Below are 22822 nucleotides of genomic sequence, written 5' to 3' on the forward strand. Positions count from 1 at the left end.
AGTCAAGAACGCAAAGGGAGGGAATGAAACAACTTTCTTAATCCATGTCAAGGGAAAGTCGACTCCTCTGTAACGCTGGAAATATAACTACTGCAGCCACAAGGAAATCCAGTCTTCTCCCATTCTCTCGGCACTTGGCTCGTCTACCCCTAAGCTAAGGAACTCTCTCGGAGCGCACTGATGACCCACATCTAAAGCTACAAAATGCCAGCTGGCTGCAGACATCCACTCTGATGACTCTTTGAGACCCAGAGACTCATTCTCAGCCAGCACTCACCCAAATCTTTGGACTCCCACCCCCGACGATCCTCCCCCACCTGCCTCACCCAATGACTCGCACATGCGTACACCAATTAGAAAAAGTTAGCGCGCTCCCCGCCTCGCCTAAGCCCCCACGCCCAGCTGCCACGCAGCCAGACTTCCTGCCCTTCTTGGGGCCGCCGGCTTCACTATTCAGCAACACGCATGTGCAAAAGCTGTCTCCTGGCCATTCTTTAGCCGCCGGGGCTGGGCGACAGGCGGAACCAAGTTTCTTGCGCACGCTCCAGACATGCGCAGTGCAGGGGCTGAGGCGCCAGCTGTTGACTTGGAGGTTCCGGAGAGGCAGCGCATGCGCGAGTGTACGCGTTGCCGGCGAAGAGGGGAGCCTGACGACTCGGAAATTTGAATACCACAGTAGCATGGAGTGTGACCTCATGGAGACTGACATCTTGGAGTCGTTGGAAGATCTCGGGTAAGACTGCCAGGGCACCGGTTTCCCAAACCCCACGTTACAGACCTCTCGGGAACTCCTTCTCCGCCTCAGTCAGAGACACCTGCCTCTCCGCGCCGCATCCCGTGGCTCCTGGCTGTCGCTTCCATGTAGCTCCGGGACCCCAATGCTACGTCCACTGCCTGCCCTGTTGGGTCGGGGTCCTCCAGATACGACGCCCCTAGGCCTGCCCTGTGCGCCCTGCAGCCGAGTTACCCGCAGCATTTGTCAGTCATGCGTGTCATTGTCTGGGTTCTGGCTCTCGCCACCACCCTCCCTGAGCTCCTCTCCTTGCTCCCTATCCTCCTGCCCTACCCCCTCACTCTGGAGGTTGCCAAAGTTGATTTTCTGTTTTCCTACTAGTCCTCCAAACTTCCTGCTCCTGTCTTGGACCCCTACTCCTACACCACCCCAGTTCTCAAAAAAAATCTCCTTTGCCCAGTCATGTCTGCATGCACCCAGGCTTGCCTCAGCCACAAGTCTGTGCGCTGCATCCGTTCCTCCTGCCAGCTCACTTGTGCACCTAACCTGTCGCCACCTTCTTGGGAATCATGGGGAGTTTCCCTGATTCTGACAGTCCTTCATTGAGCTCCATTAGCCCTTTCCCTTAGGGGCATCTTCACCCACCAAGTCTCTGTGTTTGTTGTGTATTTTTTCTCTCCCCATGACAGTTACCGAACCGTAATTCATTAGTATATAGAAGCTGGCAATAGGGTTTCTTATCTCACTGGGTCACCCAGTTCAGGGTGCTCGATTAAAACTTGAGAACTTAGAATTTCTTGGGCCAAATGTGGTTCCAGAAACAAACTGTATGATTAAATATTTGCTTATAGATATGGTATCCCCCCCCCCAAAAGAAAAGGAAAAAAAAGAAAAGAAAAACAGATTTAGGTAAGTTACCAAAACCTTCCCCTAGGTTTTACCTTGCTGTGTAAAACCTTTCTTATATAGGAACGGTTACCATGAGGTTTCCCAACGTCTGCCTGTTTAAGTAACTTGTCCTGGCACGGATTTTTAGGAAAGGAAATGGTAGTGCTTATCATCTTTTTTTGGTCAACGTGAATTGTCATTGTACTTTTCTTTGGAACTTGCTCTGAATTTTCATGAATATTCTAGGCTTTAGGTGGCTTGTTTCTTTGATGAGGGCCTATGGAAAAGTCACACGGTGAAATGGTGTTTTTTTTGGTGGATTTCTCAAACTTTAAACTGCTAGAGGTCAGACATGAAACCATTCAGTAAACATTTTTGAGGAACACTTGTTCTGTTGACAGTGTTGGTCTGAGCACTTAAGGGTAGAGAGTGAGGTAGAGAGAAGTTCACACTGTGAAAAGACAGTGAAGAGAACTGAGGACAACCAGGAAAAGGAGAGGAAGTGGGGAAGGAAAACTGGAAAAGGAAACAAGTCCTAAGCTTCCTGGAAGAGCATTTAAAATCAATGATGAAGAAGTAAAGAGGGGATAGAGGTCCCTTAACAATTAAGTGATGCCTCTTCTTCCCATTATTGTTCTTTTATTCTCTGTTAACTATGTTTTTCTTCTCTTGGGTACTATAAAAATCATTGTCACTATAATAACTCTATTTAAATAAATCATGGAGATGGGTTGTAATGTAAACCGTGGGATTCTCTGAAAATTTGACTATAAATTTTAACATATAACTGCCTAGTTTGGTGGCATTCAGCCATTAAAATTTAGCCTTAATTAAATGACATGTACTTTTCAAGGATTTGCTGTGAAAGATTGAGGGCAGGAGAAGTAGGTGTTGGAGGATGAGATGGTTGGATGGCGTCACCGACTCCATGGACGTGAGTTTGAGCAAACACTGGGAGATAGTGAAGGACCAGGAAAGTGCTTTAGTCCACGGGTCACAAAAAGTCGGACGTGACTGAGCCAGTGAAAAACAACAACAATTAGAAATGAATGACAATCATTTATTTTTAGCCTGGTACACAATAGGAATTCAGTAATTACTTGCAGGGAAAAATTAATAAAGTTTAAATGTGTAACAGGAGGAGAAGTTTCTAGGCCTGTTTTTTTTTTTTATTTCACTGTCTAATAATAATTTGATTTTAAATCTAGATGCCAGACTGTGCTATATATAACCTCATTTTTTTGTGTAAGGTTTCTTCTGTCCCATTAAATATGTAAGCATATAGTTATATTTTAAAAATAACTGAATGTTATTTCTCTGGCATATCTGTACCTCTAAATATCAAATTACCTTGAGCATATTTAATAAGTATTTATCAATATTACATTTAAAAAATAAAATAACCTTCTGAAAAATGTATATTTTAAAATGACTTTGAGGATGACAAAATACTTAATTCTAGCTATTTTCTAGATTGAGGTTCATTGTTACTATTGTCTTTTATGAATATTTAAACATTTAATAATTTTTTAAAATTATATTTGAATCCCTTACAAAGGATTGGGATTCATTTGCACCAGTTCACCCAAACATCAACTTGCCAGCAATTATTAAATTAATCTTGACATTTCTCTGCTACTAGTACGTCTTACTAATTTAACTATCATTAAATATAGAAGGAGATAATAATTGGCAAGTTTTTGCTTTTAAAGACAATCATTAAAACCTCTAATTAATTTCTGGAATATCTTCTAGAAAAGACCTTAAATTTTATTTCTCAAATAGTAAACTATAGCATGCATGTGTGCATGTTCAGTCGCTTCGGTCATGTCGGATGCTTTGCGGCCCTATGACTGTAGCCCACCAGGCCCCTCTGTCTGTGGGATTCTCCAGGCAAGAATATTGGAGTAGGTTGCCATGCCCTTCTCCAGGGGATCTTCCCAACCCAGGCATCAAACCCGTGTCTTTTGCATTGCAGGTATATTCTTTACCACTGAGCACCAGGGAAGCCCAAACTATATTATAATTTATCACTTATAATCTAGTTTTAATTCTGATTCAATTAAAGTGAGAAAGCAAACCTTTGTACAGTGAGCCTCAGTAAATGTAGAGAGGTTGACATAATTTACTAGTACATGTGAGTCTATTCAGTATTCACATATTTTGAAGGGGTTAGCTTGTTTTTTTAATGGTTTATTTATATATGCAAGTTTAGAGATTGGTCATTGTAGCTTTATTAAGCCATTCCTTAATTAAACAAATAAAGTGTGAGTATATTGTATTTATAACATATTAGATGTGATTTTATGTTCTTCTGAAGTGTAATTTCTTACTCACCAGTTACAAGGGTCCATTGTTAGAAGATGGCGCTCTGTCTCAGGCCGTCACTGCTGGAGCCAGTTCCCCTGAGTTTACCAAACTCTGTGCTTGGTTGGTGTCTGAATTAAGAGTGCTCTGTAAACTAGAGGAAAATGTGCAAGCAACTAACAGTAAGTAAACATTCAGTTTTAGGTGGCAAATATAAAAATAAGTTTGTATTTTGAGTGAACATTATCAGTATTACAGCTGAAATTTCAAATTCTTTATAAATGTAAAAAAAATAATTCATAAGGAAACAGAATGCTTTTTTTTCCCCCCTCCATTGTTTTTATAGATAAGGTGATTCTAAAGTTGAAAAACCAGAATGTAGTCATACAGATGTTTGTGGAAATTGAAAAGACCCTTTTACTGAGATACAAAAAAATGGAGACAGAGTATATATGAACTTTTCATTCTTTGTAAAAATTACAAGATCTTAAATTGGTGGCCCAAACTAGAAATTGGAGTGTTTTTCTCTGAGGACTACCAAATTCCAGAAGTATATGTAACATGTAAATACATTATAATTCTGTTCTACATGAGGAGAAAAAACACCTTATTAAGGAACTTTCTGTGTCATAGGAATGTATCACTAGGTGCATCACAATCAGATCCATCATCATCAGATTTATGGTGGGGAGAGCTGTTTGGTATTTGCCAGTTTTGTTACTGCTTTAGCACTAGTTTAGATGCTGTGAAAGAATCAAAAGCTTGGGACCTGACGCTTACAACCTGGTTCCCTCCTATCATAGGTAAACCCATAATAGGAAACAGAGAAATGCTCACTTGCTAATCCACCCTTGTGGAAAACTATACACATAATCTCCTCCTACGGAATCCCATGCCAAAGAGCTTACTCTTAGGTATTTAGTATATTTAATGTGTATAGTTAGTTGCATCCAACTGTAATTAGTAAGGAGAGTATAGTGTAAAAGTAGTAGCAACAGCTTACACTTACTGAGCACTAGCCATATTTTAAGCACTTTACAAGTGTTAACTCATTTAAACCCCAGGGCAACCCTACCAGGCTGCTTTTATTCCTCCTTTTATACATCAAACAAGGAAGCACAAAGGTTAAATCCCTTGCCTGAGGTCACACAACCAGTAAGTGATACAGGCAGGCTTCAGTCCCCAGCAGTCAGGTTTGGGAGCCAGTGTTCTTTCCATTGCCTGTTTCCCTGACATTTCAGAGACTGTGGGTGCCTTTGAAAATACCTGATACTAGACGGTAACTGTTTATAACCAGGAGCCCTGTTGTTCAGATGAAAACATACAGAAGTCAATACAAAGCAGGTGAAAGTATGGTGTTCTAGTTGAAGTTGAAAGGGAGTGCTTTGAGCACAGCTGTCTCTTCTCCAGCTCCCTCTAACAGAGTTCTTTGAAATTCTAGAATTTACAGAACAGCTTGCAAAACACTGATAATGCATTCTTCCCATTTCATAGGTGAGAAAATGGAATCAAATCAAGTGAGTCTCTCAAAGTGTATTAGTTAAATTTTACCCATTTGCAATACTGGATAGAGTACTATCAAAACAGTAAGGAAGAAGAGCATTGCTTTTTCTTGGTTCACCAAATAAATGCTGTATCTGACATGTTATGAGAATACAGAAATCCAAATCATGTTCACCATCTTCAAATGGGAATTTTAGACGCAGCTGAAACAAATGGAGATTAGAGCAGTAGCTAAATGGTTCACTTTGTGGTTCACAGGGAAAGAAACTTGGTGAGTGTAGCAGGCTTTGGGGACGGTTTCATCAAGGAGCAAGACCATTGGACTTTGCTGGATATCTGGGGTTTAATAGAGGCAGAGAGGGTAGAGGGCATATCAATCACAGGGAGTCACTTAAGTTAGGACATGTAGGTAGAAATGAGACTGACCGTTTCCAGGATGGTGAGGAGACCAGCCTGGCACAACTAGAGGGAAAATTTCTGGAGGTTATAGGTAACTATTATATACGAGTAATAGGAATTACTCCTACCAATATACTGGAAAGGGCAAGCAGAGAGGCTATGAAGAATCTTTAAAGGCAAACAGAAAAAATTAGATTGGATGAGGTGGAACTTAGAAATCCATTAAAGGTAGTAACCTAATGAAAACTGTTGAAGAAAGCAAATAGGCAGTCGTGTGAGAAAGGATGGATTAGAATAGAAAGGAACTTTTGTTAGGAAAATACTATTAAATTTTTCAATTTATAGATAATTACTATGCCAATGGGGAAAACAGTAATTTTTGTTAAATAAGATTATTTTAATTCTTAAAAGGCCCGAGTGAAGCTGAAGAATTCCAGCTTGAGGTGAGTGGGCTACTAGGGGAGATGAACTGTCCATATCTTTCACTGACATCTGGGGATGTGACCAAGCGCCTTCTCATTCAGAAGAACTGCCTCCTTTTGCTCAGTAAGTTCATGGCTACTAGAATGTAGCTATTATTTTCTGTTTATGTTTTCCATGACTAATAAAACAGGTTTAAAGAAAACATTGTTTAAAATTTCTAACTAAGAAGCTAATGGTGGGTTTGTGCACTGGTAGCAGTATCCTTTCGTAATTGCTACTCTTTTACAGTTTAAATTCGGTGTGGTGCTCAGCCTGCTGTTCTTCACCTAACATGACCAAAATTAGTGCTAGAGGGTTATCCAGGTGTGGCATCTTGCAAACATCAGTGTTTTAGACCAGAAGCACACTAAAATCAACTAGGAAGATACTATGGAAATAATGAAGTTTTTTTTTTTTTTTTAAATTTGTGGACAGTAACCATTCTAGGCACAGTAAATGGAAAATGTAATTATTTAAGGTATTTTGTGTTGTTATTTCTTTATGGCTGGGTAATTATTTGTGGATTTCGATTTTGTTTGTAAAGATGTCAAATTACAATGTAAGCATTTCTAGAATACTATTTGGATTGTTCTATACTTACTGATCAGTTGGGAAGTAAATTTTTATGAAAAGTTATTTCCTTCTATGTTATTTTTTAAATATACTAACTACTATTTTTCTTTTCACCCTGAGAAACAGTAAGTAGACTCACAAAGTTTATTGCCTTATGTAAACTCTACAGTAAATAACTTCCAGTCATCTTAAACTCAGAATTTTTGTAGCATTCTGAGACACATTTAGATTACGCTTTGGTTAAGTGAATAGTATAGTTCTTATTATGACAAACACAGTTCAGAGCATCTTTCAAATGTTTGTCTTTACAGTTTTAACTTTGGCTTCTGAAAAATGATGCAACTCCAATTTTGAATGTTAAGTTTTTAAAAAAGCGTGTGTTCATAGCCATTATATTTAGGAACTAAGGTATTCTAAAATCACTTTAACTTCCCCTTTGTCAAATGATTGTTACTAGGTATAGGGGTGGTGGATGGGTGCATATTGTTAGATATTGCTTTAGATACTGATATTGCTGGCATGTAGTTCTTATACATGCATTCATTATCCTTCAAATCGTATAATTTCAATAACTGGCTCAGCCACAGTATACTCACTGAATCTTCCTTTGTAGCACTGCTTATCCTTACCAATACCTGATATTTGGCACTTAGAATATGTTATCTTACATAGGAAGACAACAGCTGTGTGGAAAGCTCAGTAAGGACCCTGAATTAACTCATTGCGAGAGCTCAGAGTTTGGTCTTTCTGTTCCTGATACTTATACAGAACCACTTGGAATATAAGTGTTTTATAAAAATGCCTTTAACTCTTTCCTGTTTCTTAAGCAGACTGTTCTGAACATTATATTGTAATGTGCTGTTACCTCAAAAGCTCTTCAAGAATATACAACTGTTTGCTCCTCAACTAAATGACTAAATCAACTAAAGCTTACTCTGCTTTTGGCATTCTTCATACACAGATACACACTGCTCGCTTCCTTCTCTTTATCTTTGCTTCTGCTCTTTCCTCTTTCTGAATATTCCCTGGTTTGTATCCCCTCTCATGCTAGTACGCATTTATGTACATGTACTCATTCTCTTTCCACTCTGTATAAATATTTCTCATCTTTCCAAGTCTCAGTTGTCACATCTCAGTGCTATAATTTTACTTGCTTCTTGTAGCACCCTACCTTATTGAATTGAATCTTTTAATACATTGCGTCCTAAACCTCATTAGAATTGTTAGTAAAACAGAATAGTGTATTCTCTAATAGTCTATAGTGGCTGAAAAACTCTCATGTGTCAGGTTAAGAACTGTTGTGGCTGTTGATTGGCCTTTGTGGTTGTCAGGATATTAATATTTCCCTTAGGTATATAAGTCTGATATCTTTGTATGCATATATTATTTATTTCTAATAAGATTGTCAGTAGAGATAATCTTTTTTTGTTGTGTTTTATATCTTCAGTGCCTTTTCTGATTTTATGAACACACCAGTTACAGTTAATGCTTTTTGATGGTAATTGTGTTGGTAAACTAATTTTGGGAATGCCTGAGCTATGTTGTCCCAAATTTAGAGACCAATTTATTAAATCATATATATGATTTTCTAGAGCAAGGGTTGGCAAACTTTTTCTTAAAGGGCCACATAGTATATATTTTCTGCTTTGTGGGCCATAAGCTGTCTGGCAACTACTTAACTCCACTGTTGTAGCATATAAGTGGCCATAGATGACATGTAAATGAATTTTAGAGTGTGGCCACATTCCAGTAAAACCTTATTTGCAAAAACAGTTGATTATTTTCATGGCAGTGGGATTTTACTGTTTTGATCTTTTAATTTAACTCATGCAGTTTGCTATACAGAACATGTTAAGATTCATCAAACCCGTTTAGGATGACCTTTCCAGAAACTTAGTTGTTTATTCTAGAATAGGATTTGGCAGCTTTTCAGAAATGGTCTGCTAAAATTATGACCCCTGTACTTCTCACATTACACCTTGGGTGTAGGAAATGAGATATTCAAGCTGATCATTCTTTTATACTTACTGTAGGGCTTAAGAGCCCAGAAAATGTCTTTTTCCAGCTCTCTTCCTAATATTGTCAGAAGGTTCTCACTTTGTCACATAACCTGAAATCCTATGATCCAAATGATTATTAAACATCTAAAAATATAAATGTCCTTTGGAAGGAAAAAGGAATAAGATTGAATATTTTTACCTTCAACTGATTTACCTGAAGCAGATTACAGCCCTCATTATACCTGGCTGAAGTCAACAAACAAGGGAATGGTATTGATATGAAACGACTCCACCCAGAAATGATTAGAAAGTTTTGGGTTGTTTTTTCTTTTCCCCCAGGGGAGGGGGTGAGAATGAGGAATGTAGGAGGAAAGGGAATGTTAAGAAGAATATAGATGAAAGAGGGTATTGTGTGCCCTGCCAGAAGGTGACAGGCTACTGGAGAACATGTATGAAAAAGGGATGTTTGTAAATTTAGTACCTTCCCCTTCTCTTGTAAGTGAAGCTTTGACTACTTAAAATACTCTTTTACTCCAGTCTTAAACAGACTACTTGAGTATTGGAAGGTAAGAGGGCAAGCTAGTTATATCACTGGTGTGTATCAGTTGTGAGAAGTACAATATAGATATATGTATATATACAACTTTTTAAACTGTTGCTGAAAATTAGCCACCTGCCATCTTTTGCCAATTTGCTAACAGATGCCAACCCATGTTCTGGAGGTTCCTTAATAGTGAAATGCAAGAATCAGATTTTAAGATGTGATCTACCTTGATCTTCTGGTTTCAAAAAAGAATTGCTTGCTTTTAAATCAGGCTCTGAACATATATTGGTTAAACACTGAATTACAGAACCAGTTTATGTGTTACATAATTTGCAGGTAAAAAAATGGTTTTCCTTTCTTGTTTTTATCCATTCTTGCAGCTTTATTACATATCATTAGGTCTATAGAGTTGTGACTCCAGACTTATGACTATTAATTGTAGCTGTATCTCATTTTGAAATCTTATTTTGTTTACTTCAGCATACCTCATCTCAGAACTAGAAGCTGCCAGAATGCTCTGTGTGAATACTCTTCCAAAAAAAGCTCAAGAAGGAGGCGGTAGTGAGGTCTTTCAAGAGTTGAAAGGCATATGTATTGCTCTAGGAATGTCCAAACCTCCAGCCAATATAACTATGTTCCAATTCTTCAGCGGGATTGAAAAAAAAGTAAGACCATTAGTACCAGATTGTAGTGTATTAAAGGCATAGTCCTACAGTTGTTTGAAATGAAGCAAGTTAATTTCTCTTAATGGGAACCTAATGTACATATTTTTAAGTGATTGTTACTAAATGAGTTTTGCATTTTAAATCCTAGATACCTTCAAGAAAAATTGGTATTTTACTATTGTTTTAAAACATGTTTCTTTTTCAAAAAGGAACCTTTGCACCTTGATTTATAAACGGAAATAAACTAGAAATAATGTAAAGAAAATTAGGACTTATGTCCATTTAAAACTTATTTTATCATTGAACTTCAATACAATTAATTTTAAGGTCTTTATCATTAAATTTTACCACCATTCTCCCCATTGACTGGACAGAAAAGGATGTAAATGTTTTGGGATTTTAATCCAGTCACTTTAAGTCTTACATGTTTCATTTGACAAACTAGTTGTGTTAACTGCTAATATAATCTAGTACATGAAAATAAGTCAGAATTGTTTTTATACCACATATTTTCAACAGTTAAGAGTCTTTATATAATTGATTAGGAACAAGCAATTTCAATTAAAAAATTAATGAACAGAAGAGAATGATACTTATTATAGCAGAGTTATTCTCTATATGCATATCTGCTGGACTCTTAAGAATTGGTACATTTGCCTTGTGGGGTAGATGGACACCATGATGCACAAATTTGGCTGAACTCTACCGGGGAGCAGCAGTGTATCCATAGTCCATATTTTTCTGTGTGTTCATTCATTCATTCAGCAAATACATATTGAGTGCCCACTGTTGTCAGGCACTGTTCTAGGTGCAGTGAAGGACTCATACTTCCATAGACACCTGAGGAGTGGGTCAAGTGAGTGTCTTTATCGTGTGGGTCTTGTACATTTCAAAACATCCTCCACCTTTGCCTCTGTCAGGAATCTTCTTTTGATGGCAGGATATGATGGGAGTTGGGAAGATGAGGAGGATGTGTTTTACCTTTAGATTTGTTTATTCATTCATTTATGTTTTTGTGTCAGTTAAAGGAAACATTAGCAAAAGTTCCACCTAATCATGTGGGAAAGCCTTTATTGAAGAAGCCAATGGGACCGGCCCACTGGGTGAGTAGTGAGCATCCTGAGTAAACTTTGTAAGGAGCCATCTACCTGTCTCAGGATATTTATGTTTGTGCTTTGAAGTTATATTCTCTAATATGGTGGACATCCTTAGAATCATTTTTGTAAGTCTTAAGATTTATCCAAAATAATTTTATTTATGTAACGTTAAAAGTACTTCTTTCATAATTTGTAAAAAATTTCACACAGCTGATTAAATTGAAGTTCAATATGATGCATGTTTCTAATTGCCAAATGGGTTGCCTTCAAGCCAAAAGCTTCACTGGGCTGAGCTCCACACAGTGAGTTACAGGAACACTAAATGAGAATTTTGTACTTACATATTCTTTATTCTATTTTGAGATGACATTATTATGCCTGTCATTTCGTTAGTTTATTATAACTTATTATTCTGTTTTATTATATAACCTAAATCATTTTGTGCTGAGTGCTGGGCATTCAGTTGTGAATGAAGCAGTTTCTCCCCTTTTGGAATTAGGGGGTCAAGCAGATTTAAATTCTAACTGGTCTTTTTAATTTTGTTTCAGGAAAAGATAGAAGCAATTAACCAAGCTGTGGCCAATGAATATGAAGTTCGGAGAAAGCTGCTAATAAAACGTTTGGATGTCACAGTCCAGTCTTTTGGCTGGTCTGACAGAGCCAAGGTACACATAAAATCACTGAAAAGAGCAGAGTATTTCTGGACATGATCTTTAAACATACTTAACACAGCTTAGACATAGTGCAGACTATAAGAGAAATATGTAGGAGATACACATAGGGGTTTTTCTTTAGGGAATTACTGAGGAACCATTCAGCAATAGTGAAAACATTTATTTTTCAATTTTTTAATATTTCTCAGCAAAGCTATATGTTGTAAACCCTACTGGAAGTATCCATTTGTAAGAGGAAAGTAGAGTAGCTAAAAATTACTAAAAATAATAAAATTTTAAATTGTTTACTATACTTTAAGCTAACAGTTTAACTTGCTAATTAAATAAATTAAGTTTAAAATATTGATTTTGGAGGACCAAATATTGTGACCCATTTATACAGAATTGGAGAATTCAGTAAGACTTCATTTTATTTCAGCTTAAATAAGATAATCCAGGTAAAGGTCTTGGTCATTTCAACAGATATTTATTAAATTATCTACTATTTTATCAGTAAGTGGTAATTAATTGGCACAGTTGGTTAATTTGACCTTCTTAGAACCCTGAAATAGAACTAATTCCTTGAATTTATGTGGAGATTGATCCAAAATGTTAGAAGTTCCCTTAATGGTGCATTCATTTTTAAAAGTAGATTTTTTCTGAACTTTAATTTACTGAGAAAATGCTTTTATTTAGTTCTCCCATTATCTTCCTAATACAATAGATGTTAGTTTCAACTAAAATCTTTAAACCATAGTATAGTCCTATTTAGCTGCTAAATTGATGGGGTAGATATTTACTGAACTACAATATCTTAGTGTTGGAAAAGGGTCTTAGAGATCAGTCTTAACTCCCCTCATTTTGCAACTGAAAACAAATGGAGACCCAAGTGAATGGAAGGTTTTGCCTGAGATCTCACAGTGAGTCAGTAGTAACACAGGGAATAAATTGTTCTCTTTTTGGGCCTGTTGTTGAGGAAATACCAGTCCTTTCTTAAAATATCTTTGATGATAACAGTCATTTCACTCTTGGCATAGTACTGTACTTCAAAAACAAAAACCTGCAACTTTCAGCTAGAAAAGCATGCAATGATTGATGGATGTGCATTGACCGAAGGTATTAACACTGCAACTCTGGTCTTAACACTGCCATTAGTAGACTCTACTTCTGGGGTTCTGATGCAGTATGTCTGAGCTTCTGTTTACTCTTTGAACTTTTGTTTCATGTAATGAAATTTATGTATTTATATCTCACTTTGAAATTATATTATAAAATCAGTTTTACTTAAAGCTGATATGAAACTATTTTCTCAAACTTGTTTGTTTCTATTCACCTAAAGATTGATGGAGCCCTTACTGTAGGTACAATAGTGACCACAAGGAAATGAAACATAAGATACTCAGGAAACGTTTCCCAGACAAGCTAATCTCTTTAGCCTTTTAATTATTAAATAAATTTTTCTAAAATAAAAAGTCATTTAGCATCCCACTGTCTTAACCACGATAGCTGTTTCATTTTTAGCATTATCTTCTTTACATATATAATCATAGTAAACATCTCTTTTTATACCTTTTCACATAATATAATTTAAACTTTTACCATCAATATTTGAGTACCTGCATGTAACTAACAGACTGAGCAATTATGTTTTGTTCTTGTGCTATTTTCCTATGTATTGTAGCTGTAGCTGTTGCTTCCAAAATTTAATAGGTAAGAATTTGTTGTGTCCTCGCATTTAGGTTACTTTAATTTGCACTTATTGATCCTGTATGGAAAACATGTTTTATACTTATTGCAACTTTATTTTATCTTGTGTAAACTTGCTCTTTATATCCTTTGTTCATTCATCTTTTGTGATCTTATGTTACAAATACATTAAATGTACTTCTACTAAGTGGTTATAAAGTAGACTCTCTTTTTCTTATTTATAATATAAATGCCTTCATTTTATCTGTTTAAAAGATACAGATAAAGTGAAGGCATTTGAGACCAATGGCATGGGAAACCTTTTTGTTCCACAGTCTTAAAGGGAAGCCCCTTTATCTCCATACCCCCTTCTATCCCCTTTATCACTCCTTGTTGTATCAGCAGGTCCGACAGCTATACTCTAAGATAGTTCTTCACTAGATAGGAGCAGTGGTGAGTATGTAACTTTTTCTCTCATTTGGAGCCTAGTAAATACTATCATCAAACATCTCGAAAATCTTTAACTTGTTTAGTATCAATGTTTCTGTATCACCTTGAAAACCAACATTTGTCTTTGAACACTTTCTTTCAGAGTCAAACAGAAAAATTGGCGAAGGTTTACCAGCCAAAACGCTCAGTCTTATCTCCTAAAAGTACTATTTCTGTTGCCCACCTTTTGGCTGCAAGACAAGACTTGTCAAAGATCTTAAGGACGAGCAGTGGCTCTATAAGAGAAAAGACTGCCTGTGCCATCAATAAGGTGACAAGACTACCTTTAATTTTCTTTCAAACTCATTTATTTATATTTTTAAAATACAGTAATTTAAAATTTAAAATATCTTTCTTATCCCACAGGTGTTGATGGGCAGAGTTCCTGACAGAGGGGGTAGGCCCAATGAAATCGAACCTCCACCCCCAGAGATGCCACCGTGGCAGAAAAGGCAAGATGGCCCCCAGCAACCAGCAGGAGGACGAGGAGGCGGGAGAGGGGGCTATGAACATTCCTCGTACGGAGGAGGACGAGGAGGTCATGAACAACAAGGCGGAGGGAGAGGTGGACGCGGCGGCTACGACCACGGTGGCCGCGGGGGAGGAAGAGGAAATAAGCACCAAGGAGGCTGGACAGACGGAGGGAGCGGGGGAGGGGGTGGCTACCAAGATGGCGGTTATCGCGATTCGGGTTTCCAGTCCAGTGGCTATCACGGTGGCCACAGTGGCGGCTATCAGGGCGGGGGTTACGGTGGCTTCCAGACATCTACATACACAGGAAGTGGATACCAGGGTGGTGGATATCAGCAGGACAATAGATACCAAGATGGTGGGCATCACGGTGATCGAGGCGGGGGTCGTGGAGGGAGAGGGGGTCGTGGAGGCCGAGGCGGACGCGCTGGCCAAGGAGGAGGTTGGGGAGGAAGAGGGAGCCAGAATTATCATCAAGGAGGGCAATTTGAACAGCACTTCCAGCATGGAGGTTACCAGTATAATCATTCTGGATTTGGACAGGGAAGACATTATACTAGTTGAGGCTACATAGAACCTTACGTTTTGCTAGAGCTCAAGTAATAGAAACTAGTTTCAGAATCCTGAATTCAGCATTGATTTTGAATTAATGTGAGACCACCAGTGACAGGCAGATTCCTGCTTGGCATAAGCATTTGTAGGTCTTCATACAATACTGTTCCTTTGTGTTTTTTTTTAAATGGGCTTACATAATGCTGTTTATTTGAGAAACACATACAATATCTCTCCTTTGAAGAATTTCTTAAAAGGTAATTAAAACTGCCTTCAACTGACCAGTAGACTAATTCCACAGTCAGAACATGCGTATTTTTCTGAAGAAATTACTTGAACAAGTAGTTTTCATGTTTTCAATATGCAGTTTTGAAAAATGAGAATTCTTCTAGATTTTTTTAGATTTACAACTAGGAAACCTTCCTCATATTAACAATCCATTTATATGTGTTTTCCTTAAAGTATTCTAATGCCTATTTTCCAAGCACAGTTCTGCCCTGATTGGCTTTTTATTCAGAGAGGTTATGCAACATTAGCTTCATGATAGAACTTTAAGGTCAGTTCCTATTAAATGAGCTCTTCTGCAGATAGCACATTCAGTAGCCTTATCCTTTTGACAGAATACTGTACCATATGCTCAACTCTGAAAACCTTGAACACGGCCAAAATCCATAAAGATTATAAAAGCAAACTAAGTTGTGAACCTATAGTACATGTAGTCATTTAGTTTAGCAATTCAAACTGACCTGCATCCGTTCAAAACAAGTTCCTCTTTCAACTTTATTTTTACTTGAAATCTGCTAGAAGAAACAGCAAACTGAAATTTGTTTTATGCACGAGTTAATACCACTGGCTCAGCAGATACAAGTTGGTTTGCTTTGGGCAGGAGACTTTTTGTAATGAAAGAAATGCACTACCGAGTAAGAGGACAGACTTTTGCTTAGAGCAGGAGGCCCTTTATTATTGCTGCAGAAAACAAAAGCCTGGCTGAGTTGATGTTTGACACTCACCTTTACTGAAATCTACATGACGCTTCTTGCTGGGTTTTTGTACACGTAAATATTGTCAAGCTGTGAAAGAAAACGGCTGGAGGTGTGCTTTGTGTGAAAGGTGAGCAATAAAGTATCTGTATGTTCTCTTTGGTTTGAGTTTTATTTTAGCCACTTTTTTCAAACTGATGAGTTTGAGCAAGCTCCAGGAGTTGGTGATGGACAGGGAAGCATGGCGTGCTGCAGTCCATGGGGTCGCAAAGAGTCGAACACGACTGAACAACTGAACTGAACTGATTCTGGACGCTTGCTTCAAGCTTATGAACTAAGGCCTTTGTTCCCCAAAGATTCTCAAGTGTTTCCTTGAAACATACAGCTTGTGGTAAAAGATAAAACCTTACCCTAAGTAAGTTGAAAAAGAGCTATTTCTGAATTTACCTTTTACTGTCACTTTATAGCTGGATGACGTCACTACTCATCCTTGACCACTAGGTGTAGCTGTTGCTACGCAGTATGTTAGGCAAAGATCCTTTAATAGCCCTGATCTTTTAGAGGCCTTTTTTGTTTCTCCATTCTTAGAATGAGAGACATTTTGAATGAAGTGAATTCAAAATATAAATATGTTTATAAGAAGAAATAGTATTTCCTTTTCCTACTAAATTGGGCTTTTTAGAGTAAAGAATCAACTTACCATTAAAAATACTCCATTTGCTGTTGAGATAAGCACATTCTTTTGATTGCCTAAACCATTTTGAAAAGCCTTGATCATTTTGTTAATTTTACCTGTTTATTAGATTTTTCAACTGGAATTTACCATTCTAAAGTTCAGATTTGAAGATAATTTAACATGCATTTATTTATCATTAAAGATTTTAAGTTCTATCTTGAAAGTTTTAGGTGTTTGTCTCTGCTTTATGCTGTTAAATGTTTAGTATGTATAGGAGTTTCCTATTAGAAATGAAATTGTCAAGGTTTTATATCTTAAGATGGTATCTTAGAATGTATTAACACATACCTTAGTGTTTGCTTTAATCTGTTTTCTAGCATCAGACTCCACAATGTACTTAATGAACGTGTTTCATTCTTTGGACAAATAGAATTTTGATTTATTTTTATGGTTAATAGCTTACATTTCTTATGTCATTTTTATGTGATTACTTTTCATGTGTGAGCATATAAGAAAACATGATATATTTCTTGACAATGCACTATACTTTCTGTTTCATATCAGAACTGTATTTTCAGATTATAAATCCATAAAAGAATTGTCTTTTAGTTTCTTTTCTTTGACATATATTTTAGTACTCTAGAAAGAGGATATTTCAAACCACTAGTTAGTTTTGTTATATTAAAGTTCTTAGGTTTATTTAGAGTGTTGATTTTACATATGTTCTTAACCTTTATTTATAGAAAATAATAACTTACTGGTATAGGGAATGTAGAAATTCCTTGGAGAAACAATTTTTAGGAGGGAGTTTTTGACATGTGAAATCTTAAAATATATATATATATTTTGGCCACACTGCATAGCGTGCGGGACCTTAGTTCCCCAACCAGGGATGTAACCCACCCCCTGCAGTGGAAGTGCTGAGCCTTAACTGCTGGACTGCCAGGGAAGTCTCAAAATACTGTTTCTTAATAGACTGAGACAGACAGTACACTTTTGTTGGTGTTTTGTTTCCACCTCTACCAGGAGCTAGAACAGGATGTCAACATTTTCTGTGAAAACTACCAGAGATATGCCACTACCATTTCCATTTCTTGCTCTACGTCCAAACAGAGCTAATGTCTGTTGGCTACCCCCAAAATATACCACAATGGCATATTGATTATTTTAAATTAAGAAACTGCCAACAAAGGAGGGACACTGACCCTCCTTTCTGTCTGACAGAAAGCAAGAAATGAGTCTCTGTTGTGAAACATACACTCCATGCACCTAAAGATAGAAGGACACCCTACTTGTGGAAGATAGGGAATTCAGGTTGAGAAGCCCATAGAAACAACCTTGTTCTTTAATTTACTACCCCAAGCCCAAACTGTTTAGAGTTTTCACTAATTAAGTGCCCAAAACCTGAGTTTCTTTGTCCTATTAGTTCCTCACACAAAAAAAATTTTTTTCTTTTATCTAAAACATAAAAGCTGACTTCTTTGGCTGGGTTCCATTTCTGTGAGACCTCAGCATGCAGGAATTAAAACTTGTTTCTTTTTCTCCTACTAATCTGTCTTAGGTCAATTTTATTATTAGTCCGCAAGAACTCAAGGAGGGTAGAGGTGGAAATTTCTTTCTTAACACACCCAACTAGAATAGAGTTAAATAAATTCATGCTGAGGGAAAGCATTTAAGTTCATTTCTATGTACAGCTGATCTTTGAACAATGCAGGAATTAGGGCTGCTGACCCTCTGCACTGTGCATTGAGCTGCAGATTGTATTTATTGAAAAAAAATCCACATTTAAGTGGACCTGTGTTATTCAAACCTGCATACTTAGATGTTTTTCCACTGCCCAGGTCATTTACATTCTTACACTGAGATTTTTTTGTTGTTGTGCCCATCCTACCATTTTGGACACTTTATTTGCCTGTGTTACACTATTTTGAAAATAGATTTTTAATGTGTGTATACTACTTAACCATCTCCCCCTTTAGGTAACCTGGATGGTATTTGATTCAAAATTTTTTTTAAATAGGACTATTCAGTTTACCTAATTTAAAAATAAATTCATCACAGGGTATCTAATATTACCTAAAGCTCTTTTCCCCCTACTTGTTTCTCTCATTTTCCATTAATATGATGGTAGTCACTAGGAATGCTGTGTGTTGCTCAGTCAGTGCTACACATCCACATTTGTATAGGTTAATGAGTTCCAAGGGTTCAGGTCAGTGTTTAACCAGGTATGTGTATCAGTGTTGAAACTCTCCTTCACCTTGGGTGTTTTGAGTCGCCTGCAAAATTGTGTTGCTAAAGACGTTGCATAAACTTAACAGTTGGCGTGAGAACTTCCATAGTAAATCATTCACTGCCCACTAAATGTAAATGCAAAAGCCTAGGGTGTGAATGGAGAAAAAAAGAAATTTAACATATTTCCTAGGAATTTGAGGGAAAACCTTAGGGGGAAAGTCTATGAAAATGACCAGTACCTGTTAAATTACTATACTTTCCTCAATAAGAGAGGCCTGCACTTCAGTAAACACTTGAATGCTGCTCTATTCAGGCATCATGTTGGATATTTGAAGCACAAAGGTCAGAAAGTCCCTGCCTTGGAAAATGTCCAGAGGCAGAGCCAGAAATAGATGATTGTATCATAAGATAATAAAAACTGAATATTGTATCAGGATGCTAGGCTAGCACAGGGTCAGAATTGCTCATATGAGGTGGAAATTGCCTGGAGAAGTTGGGAAGGTTGCAGGGGTCAGGTTATGGATGGCTCTATATACTTTCCTAAGTAAATTGAATCTAATGTATGTGCCTTCGTATGCTGAGGCTTGTAGCCTGGTCCGTTTTGGATTCTGTATAATAATCACTGGCTAAGAAGTAGAGAATCAATTTAAGGAGGGAGGAAAAGATTGGAATGAGGAGCTTAGAGCTTTAATATAGCATAATAGAGCAAAAGGACAACTTGAGGAAATATTTAGGAAGTAAAATTATAAGTTTTTTTTGTTTAAGAAATCAATATGACTAGTTTTTTGTGTGTGTGTGTGCTGTATTTTCTTTTTTTTAAATAATTTGTTCACTTTTACTTGGTTCAGTGGAGACCAGTTGTGTGGTATAGAAGACCAGTCACAAGTCGACTACACAAACATGAAACTGCAGAAAAATTTGTTTCATTCTAGCTAATCTTCCAATTATCAGAAATTTATTTAAACATTTCAAATGAAACAAGCAGAAAGTAAACCCTAACCCAAAGGGATGAGAAAGGGCTATTCGATAATCTTAATACAATGACGATGATCTATAAAACAGTTTAATATCTTATATGTGTGTGCTGTATGCTAAGTCACTTCAGTTGTGTCTGACTCTTTGCAGCCCTATGGACTGTAGCCTGCCAGTCTGCTCTGTCCATGGGATTCTCCAGGCAAGAACACTGGAGTGGGTTGCCATGCCGTTTTCCAGGGGATCTTCCTGACCCAGGGATTGAACCTGCATCTCTATGTCTCCTGCATTGGTAGGCAGTTTCTTGACCACTAGCACCACCTGAGAAGCCCTTGATATCTTGTAGGGCTGCTATCAGTTAACTTCTTATCCAGTTACTGAAGTGCTTGCTATGGAAAAACAAAAGTGATTGGAAACATGTTTCCCCAGAGGCACTTTCTCTGTAACAAACTAGAGCTATGAATATGTATCTGTTAAAATTCGAAAGCAGTGGCTGGTTGCAAGAAGTACTTATGATTTATTTAGAACACCTAGAGGCAGGTAATCTGGATTCAGAACCTGGTACACTAGCTCTGTGACCTTGAGCAAGTTATTTAATTTAGTTAAACTATACTGGGGTTCCCTAGTGGCTCAGCAGTAAAGAGTCTGCCTGCCAGTGCAGGAGACGCAGGTTCAATTCCTGGGTCAGGAAGATCCCCTGAAGGAAATATGAGGAGGAAAGAAAGGAAGGAAATGGTAACCCACTCCATATTCTTGCCTGGAGAATCCTGTGGACAGAGGATTCTGGTGGGCTACAGTCCACGGGGTCACAAAGAGTAGGACATGACTTCGCAACTAAACATCACCAACAAACCGTAAATAATCTTCCAATCTGGAAAATCTGGATAGCAGTTCCCACCTGCATAGGACAAGTATGTGGTTTAAGTGTGATAATCTGTGTTAAGTGCCTACCATAGTGTATGGTACATAATAGGCATTCAGTGTTTAGCAGTTATCACTACAGAGGTAATTAATATCCAGAATACCTTCAACAGAACCTAAGAGATTATATCTCTTTTCTCTTCTTGTTTCATTTTGAAACAAATATTGCAAAGAAGTACCTAGCATTCTCTCTTTTCTACAACTTCAAAACAGCCTAAAATATCCCAATTGCCTGCACATACAGAGTCTATGATGGACAGTCACTATGCATCCTTTTGCTTTTTAGGTTTTTGGGTTTTTTTTTTGGTCTGACATGAGAATTCTTTTCCAATGTATTTAGTGTGTGTTTAGAACAGCCTTGCAACAGCATCATCAAGGAAAACCAAGGGAGTGAGTTGAAAATTAGGAGACTCATTGTTCATTGGCTCATGTTACAGAATTATTTTTATATCTCTTTCGAGTGTTCCCTCTAGGTGAGCATCTTTTTTTTTTTTTCCCCCATCAAAAATCCATCTAAAGAAGGTAAGTTGATGTCTGTGATTTAGCATAATGTTTTTCCAAAATGGAATAAGCAAGAAAACAGTCATTGCAAGGGATGTGCTGCTTGAACGGATTGCTTTAGGCAAAAGAATAAATTTAAAATCCTCATTTTTCACAAGTATTCTTTCTTAAAATGAGCTGAGAAAATAAGCTTTCCCACTTTGCAAAAATAAAAAATTCCAGAATACATCCCACATCTTCCTCTTATGAACTGACCCATCTGGAGACACAGTTCAGAGCAACTGAAAGAGTACTGGTTAATCATATGGATTCTTTTAAATATATAAATAGACTATTTTGCATAATCTATTGAGACACATTGGAGTAAAATTCATGGGAAAAATGTTAAGTGACTTTCAGGGGTCTTTATGCCTTAAATAAGAGAACCAATTTTATCAAATCATCATGAGATATGTATTCTGATCACTATCAATATTCATTTTATTTTACAGAAAACAAAAAACATTTAAACTTATGATAAAACATATATAAACTTAAAAATGTCCAGATGATCAGAAAGGCTTAAATTGATAACTAATTTCTGATTGATAAATGTCTTCATGTGTGTTTGAGGAATAATTCATTTCTAATGCATTGTCCTGAACCAAAGAAATCTCTCCTTGTATATTATATACCAGACCAGCCCCTATTTGAAAATATAAGCTCTGTCTTTGGAGTGTATAGAACACCACCTTTAAAGTCATTTTAGCCATGGGAAAAATAAGGATAATAGTGTGATATACTGGAAAGAGAAGCATATCAGGAGCTGGAAAAAAATGGTTCTTGTCTCAGTTCTGCTAATGCCTATTTCTATCATTTTTCTTTTTCTTTAAGTGATTATTAAAAGCATAACTATGCGTTCTTCTGTAGTCATTCTTAGGAATTTGTTGCAAAGGGGCACTTGTCACTGTTCACCTTGCCCCAATTTGTTCCTGTGTGACACAGACCCTAAGGAGGGTTAGTCCATGCTCCTGTGCTCAGTCACTAAGTCTTGCCTGACTTTTTGTGACCCCAGGGACTGTAGCATGCCAGGCTTCTGGGTCCATGGGATTTCCCAGCAAGAGTACTGGAGTGGATTGCCATTTCCTTCTCCAGGGGATCTTCCTGACCCTGGGATGGAAACTGCATTTCCTGAATTGCAGGCAGATTCTTGACCACTGAGCCACCAGGGAAGCCCAAGGAGGGTCTGTGCCATTCTTTTATTACGATTATTTAACTTTTGACTAGGTAATAACATGGATCAAAATTTAAAATGTAGGAGAAAGTTATTCAAAGAAATCTCACTATTGCCCCTCAGCCATATGGTTCACAGACATCTAATTTGTTAGGGGTGTGTGCATTCATGTGCTCTCTTTCAGAGAGATTTAAACCTAAAGAGATTAAATTTATTCATTCTTTCCCCTCATTTGTACACAAATGATGGCTGCAATACATACCATTTTTCACTTTGATTTTTATTGAATATTTTCAAGACCATTA

The 22822-nt window shown here is 37.3% G+C and overlaps 1 protein-coding gene across 1 annotated transcript; it reads left to right on the forward strand.

Moving 5' to 3' along the window:
* The first annotated feature begins 552 nt into the window (after positions 1-552).
* On the forward strand, positions 553-16158 carry FAM98A (family with sequence similarity 98 member A). The gene is made up of 8 exons (XM_069580474.1): positions 553-733; positions 3962-4110; positions 6242-6376; positions 9890-10074; positions 11097-11177; positions 11720-11836; positions 14103-14270; positions 14366-16158. The coding sequence occupies exons 1-8, from the start codon at positions 681-683 to the stop codon at positions 15032-15034; spliced, it is 1557 nt and encodes a 518-aa protein (XP_069436575.1). The 5' UTR covers positions 553-680; the 3' UTR covers positions 15035-16158.
* The last annotated feature ends 6664 nt before the right edge of the window (positions 16159-22822 follow it).

This window comes from Ovis canadensis, chromosome 3 (genome assembly GCF_042477335.2).
Source record: "Ovis canadensis isolate MfBH-ARS-UI-01 breed Bighorn chromosome 3, ARS-UI_OviCan_v2, whole genome shotgun sequence".
Classification (NCBI taxonomy): Eukaryota; Metazoa; Chordata; class Mammalia; order Artiodactyla; family Bovidae; genus Ovis; species Ovis canadensis.

Excerpts from the sequence above, each read along its gene's own strand:
- FAM98A (XM_069580474.1), top strand. The coding sequence starts at position 681 with ATGGAGTGTGACCTCATGGAGACTGACATCTTGGAGTCGTTGGAAGAT. Across the intron at positions 4,111-6,241 it reads AAATGTGCAAGCAACTAACA|GCCCGAGTGAAGCTGAAGAA; the intron begins GTAAGTAAACAT and ends AATTCTTAAAAG. Across the intron at positions 10,075-11,096 it reads TCAGCGGGATTGAAAAAAAA|TTAAAGGAAACATTAGCAAA; the intron begins GTAAGACCATTA and ends TTTTTGTGTCAG.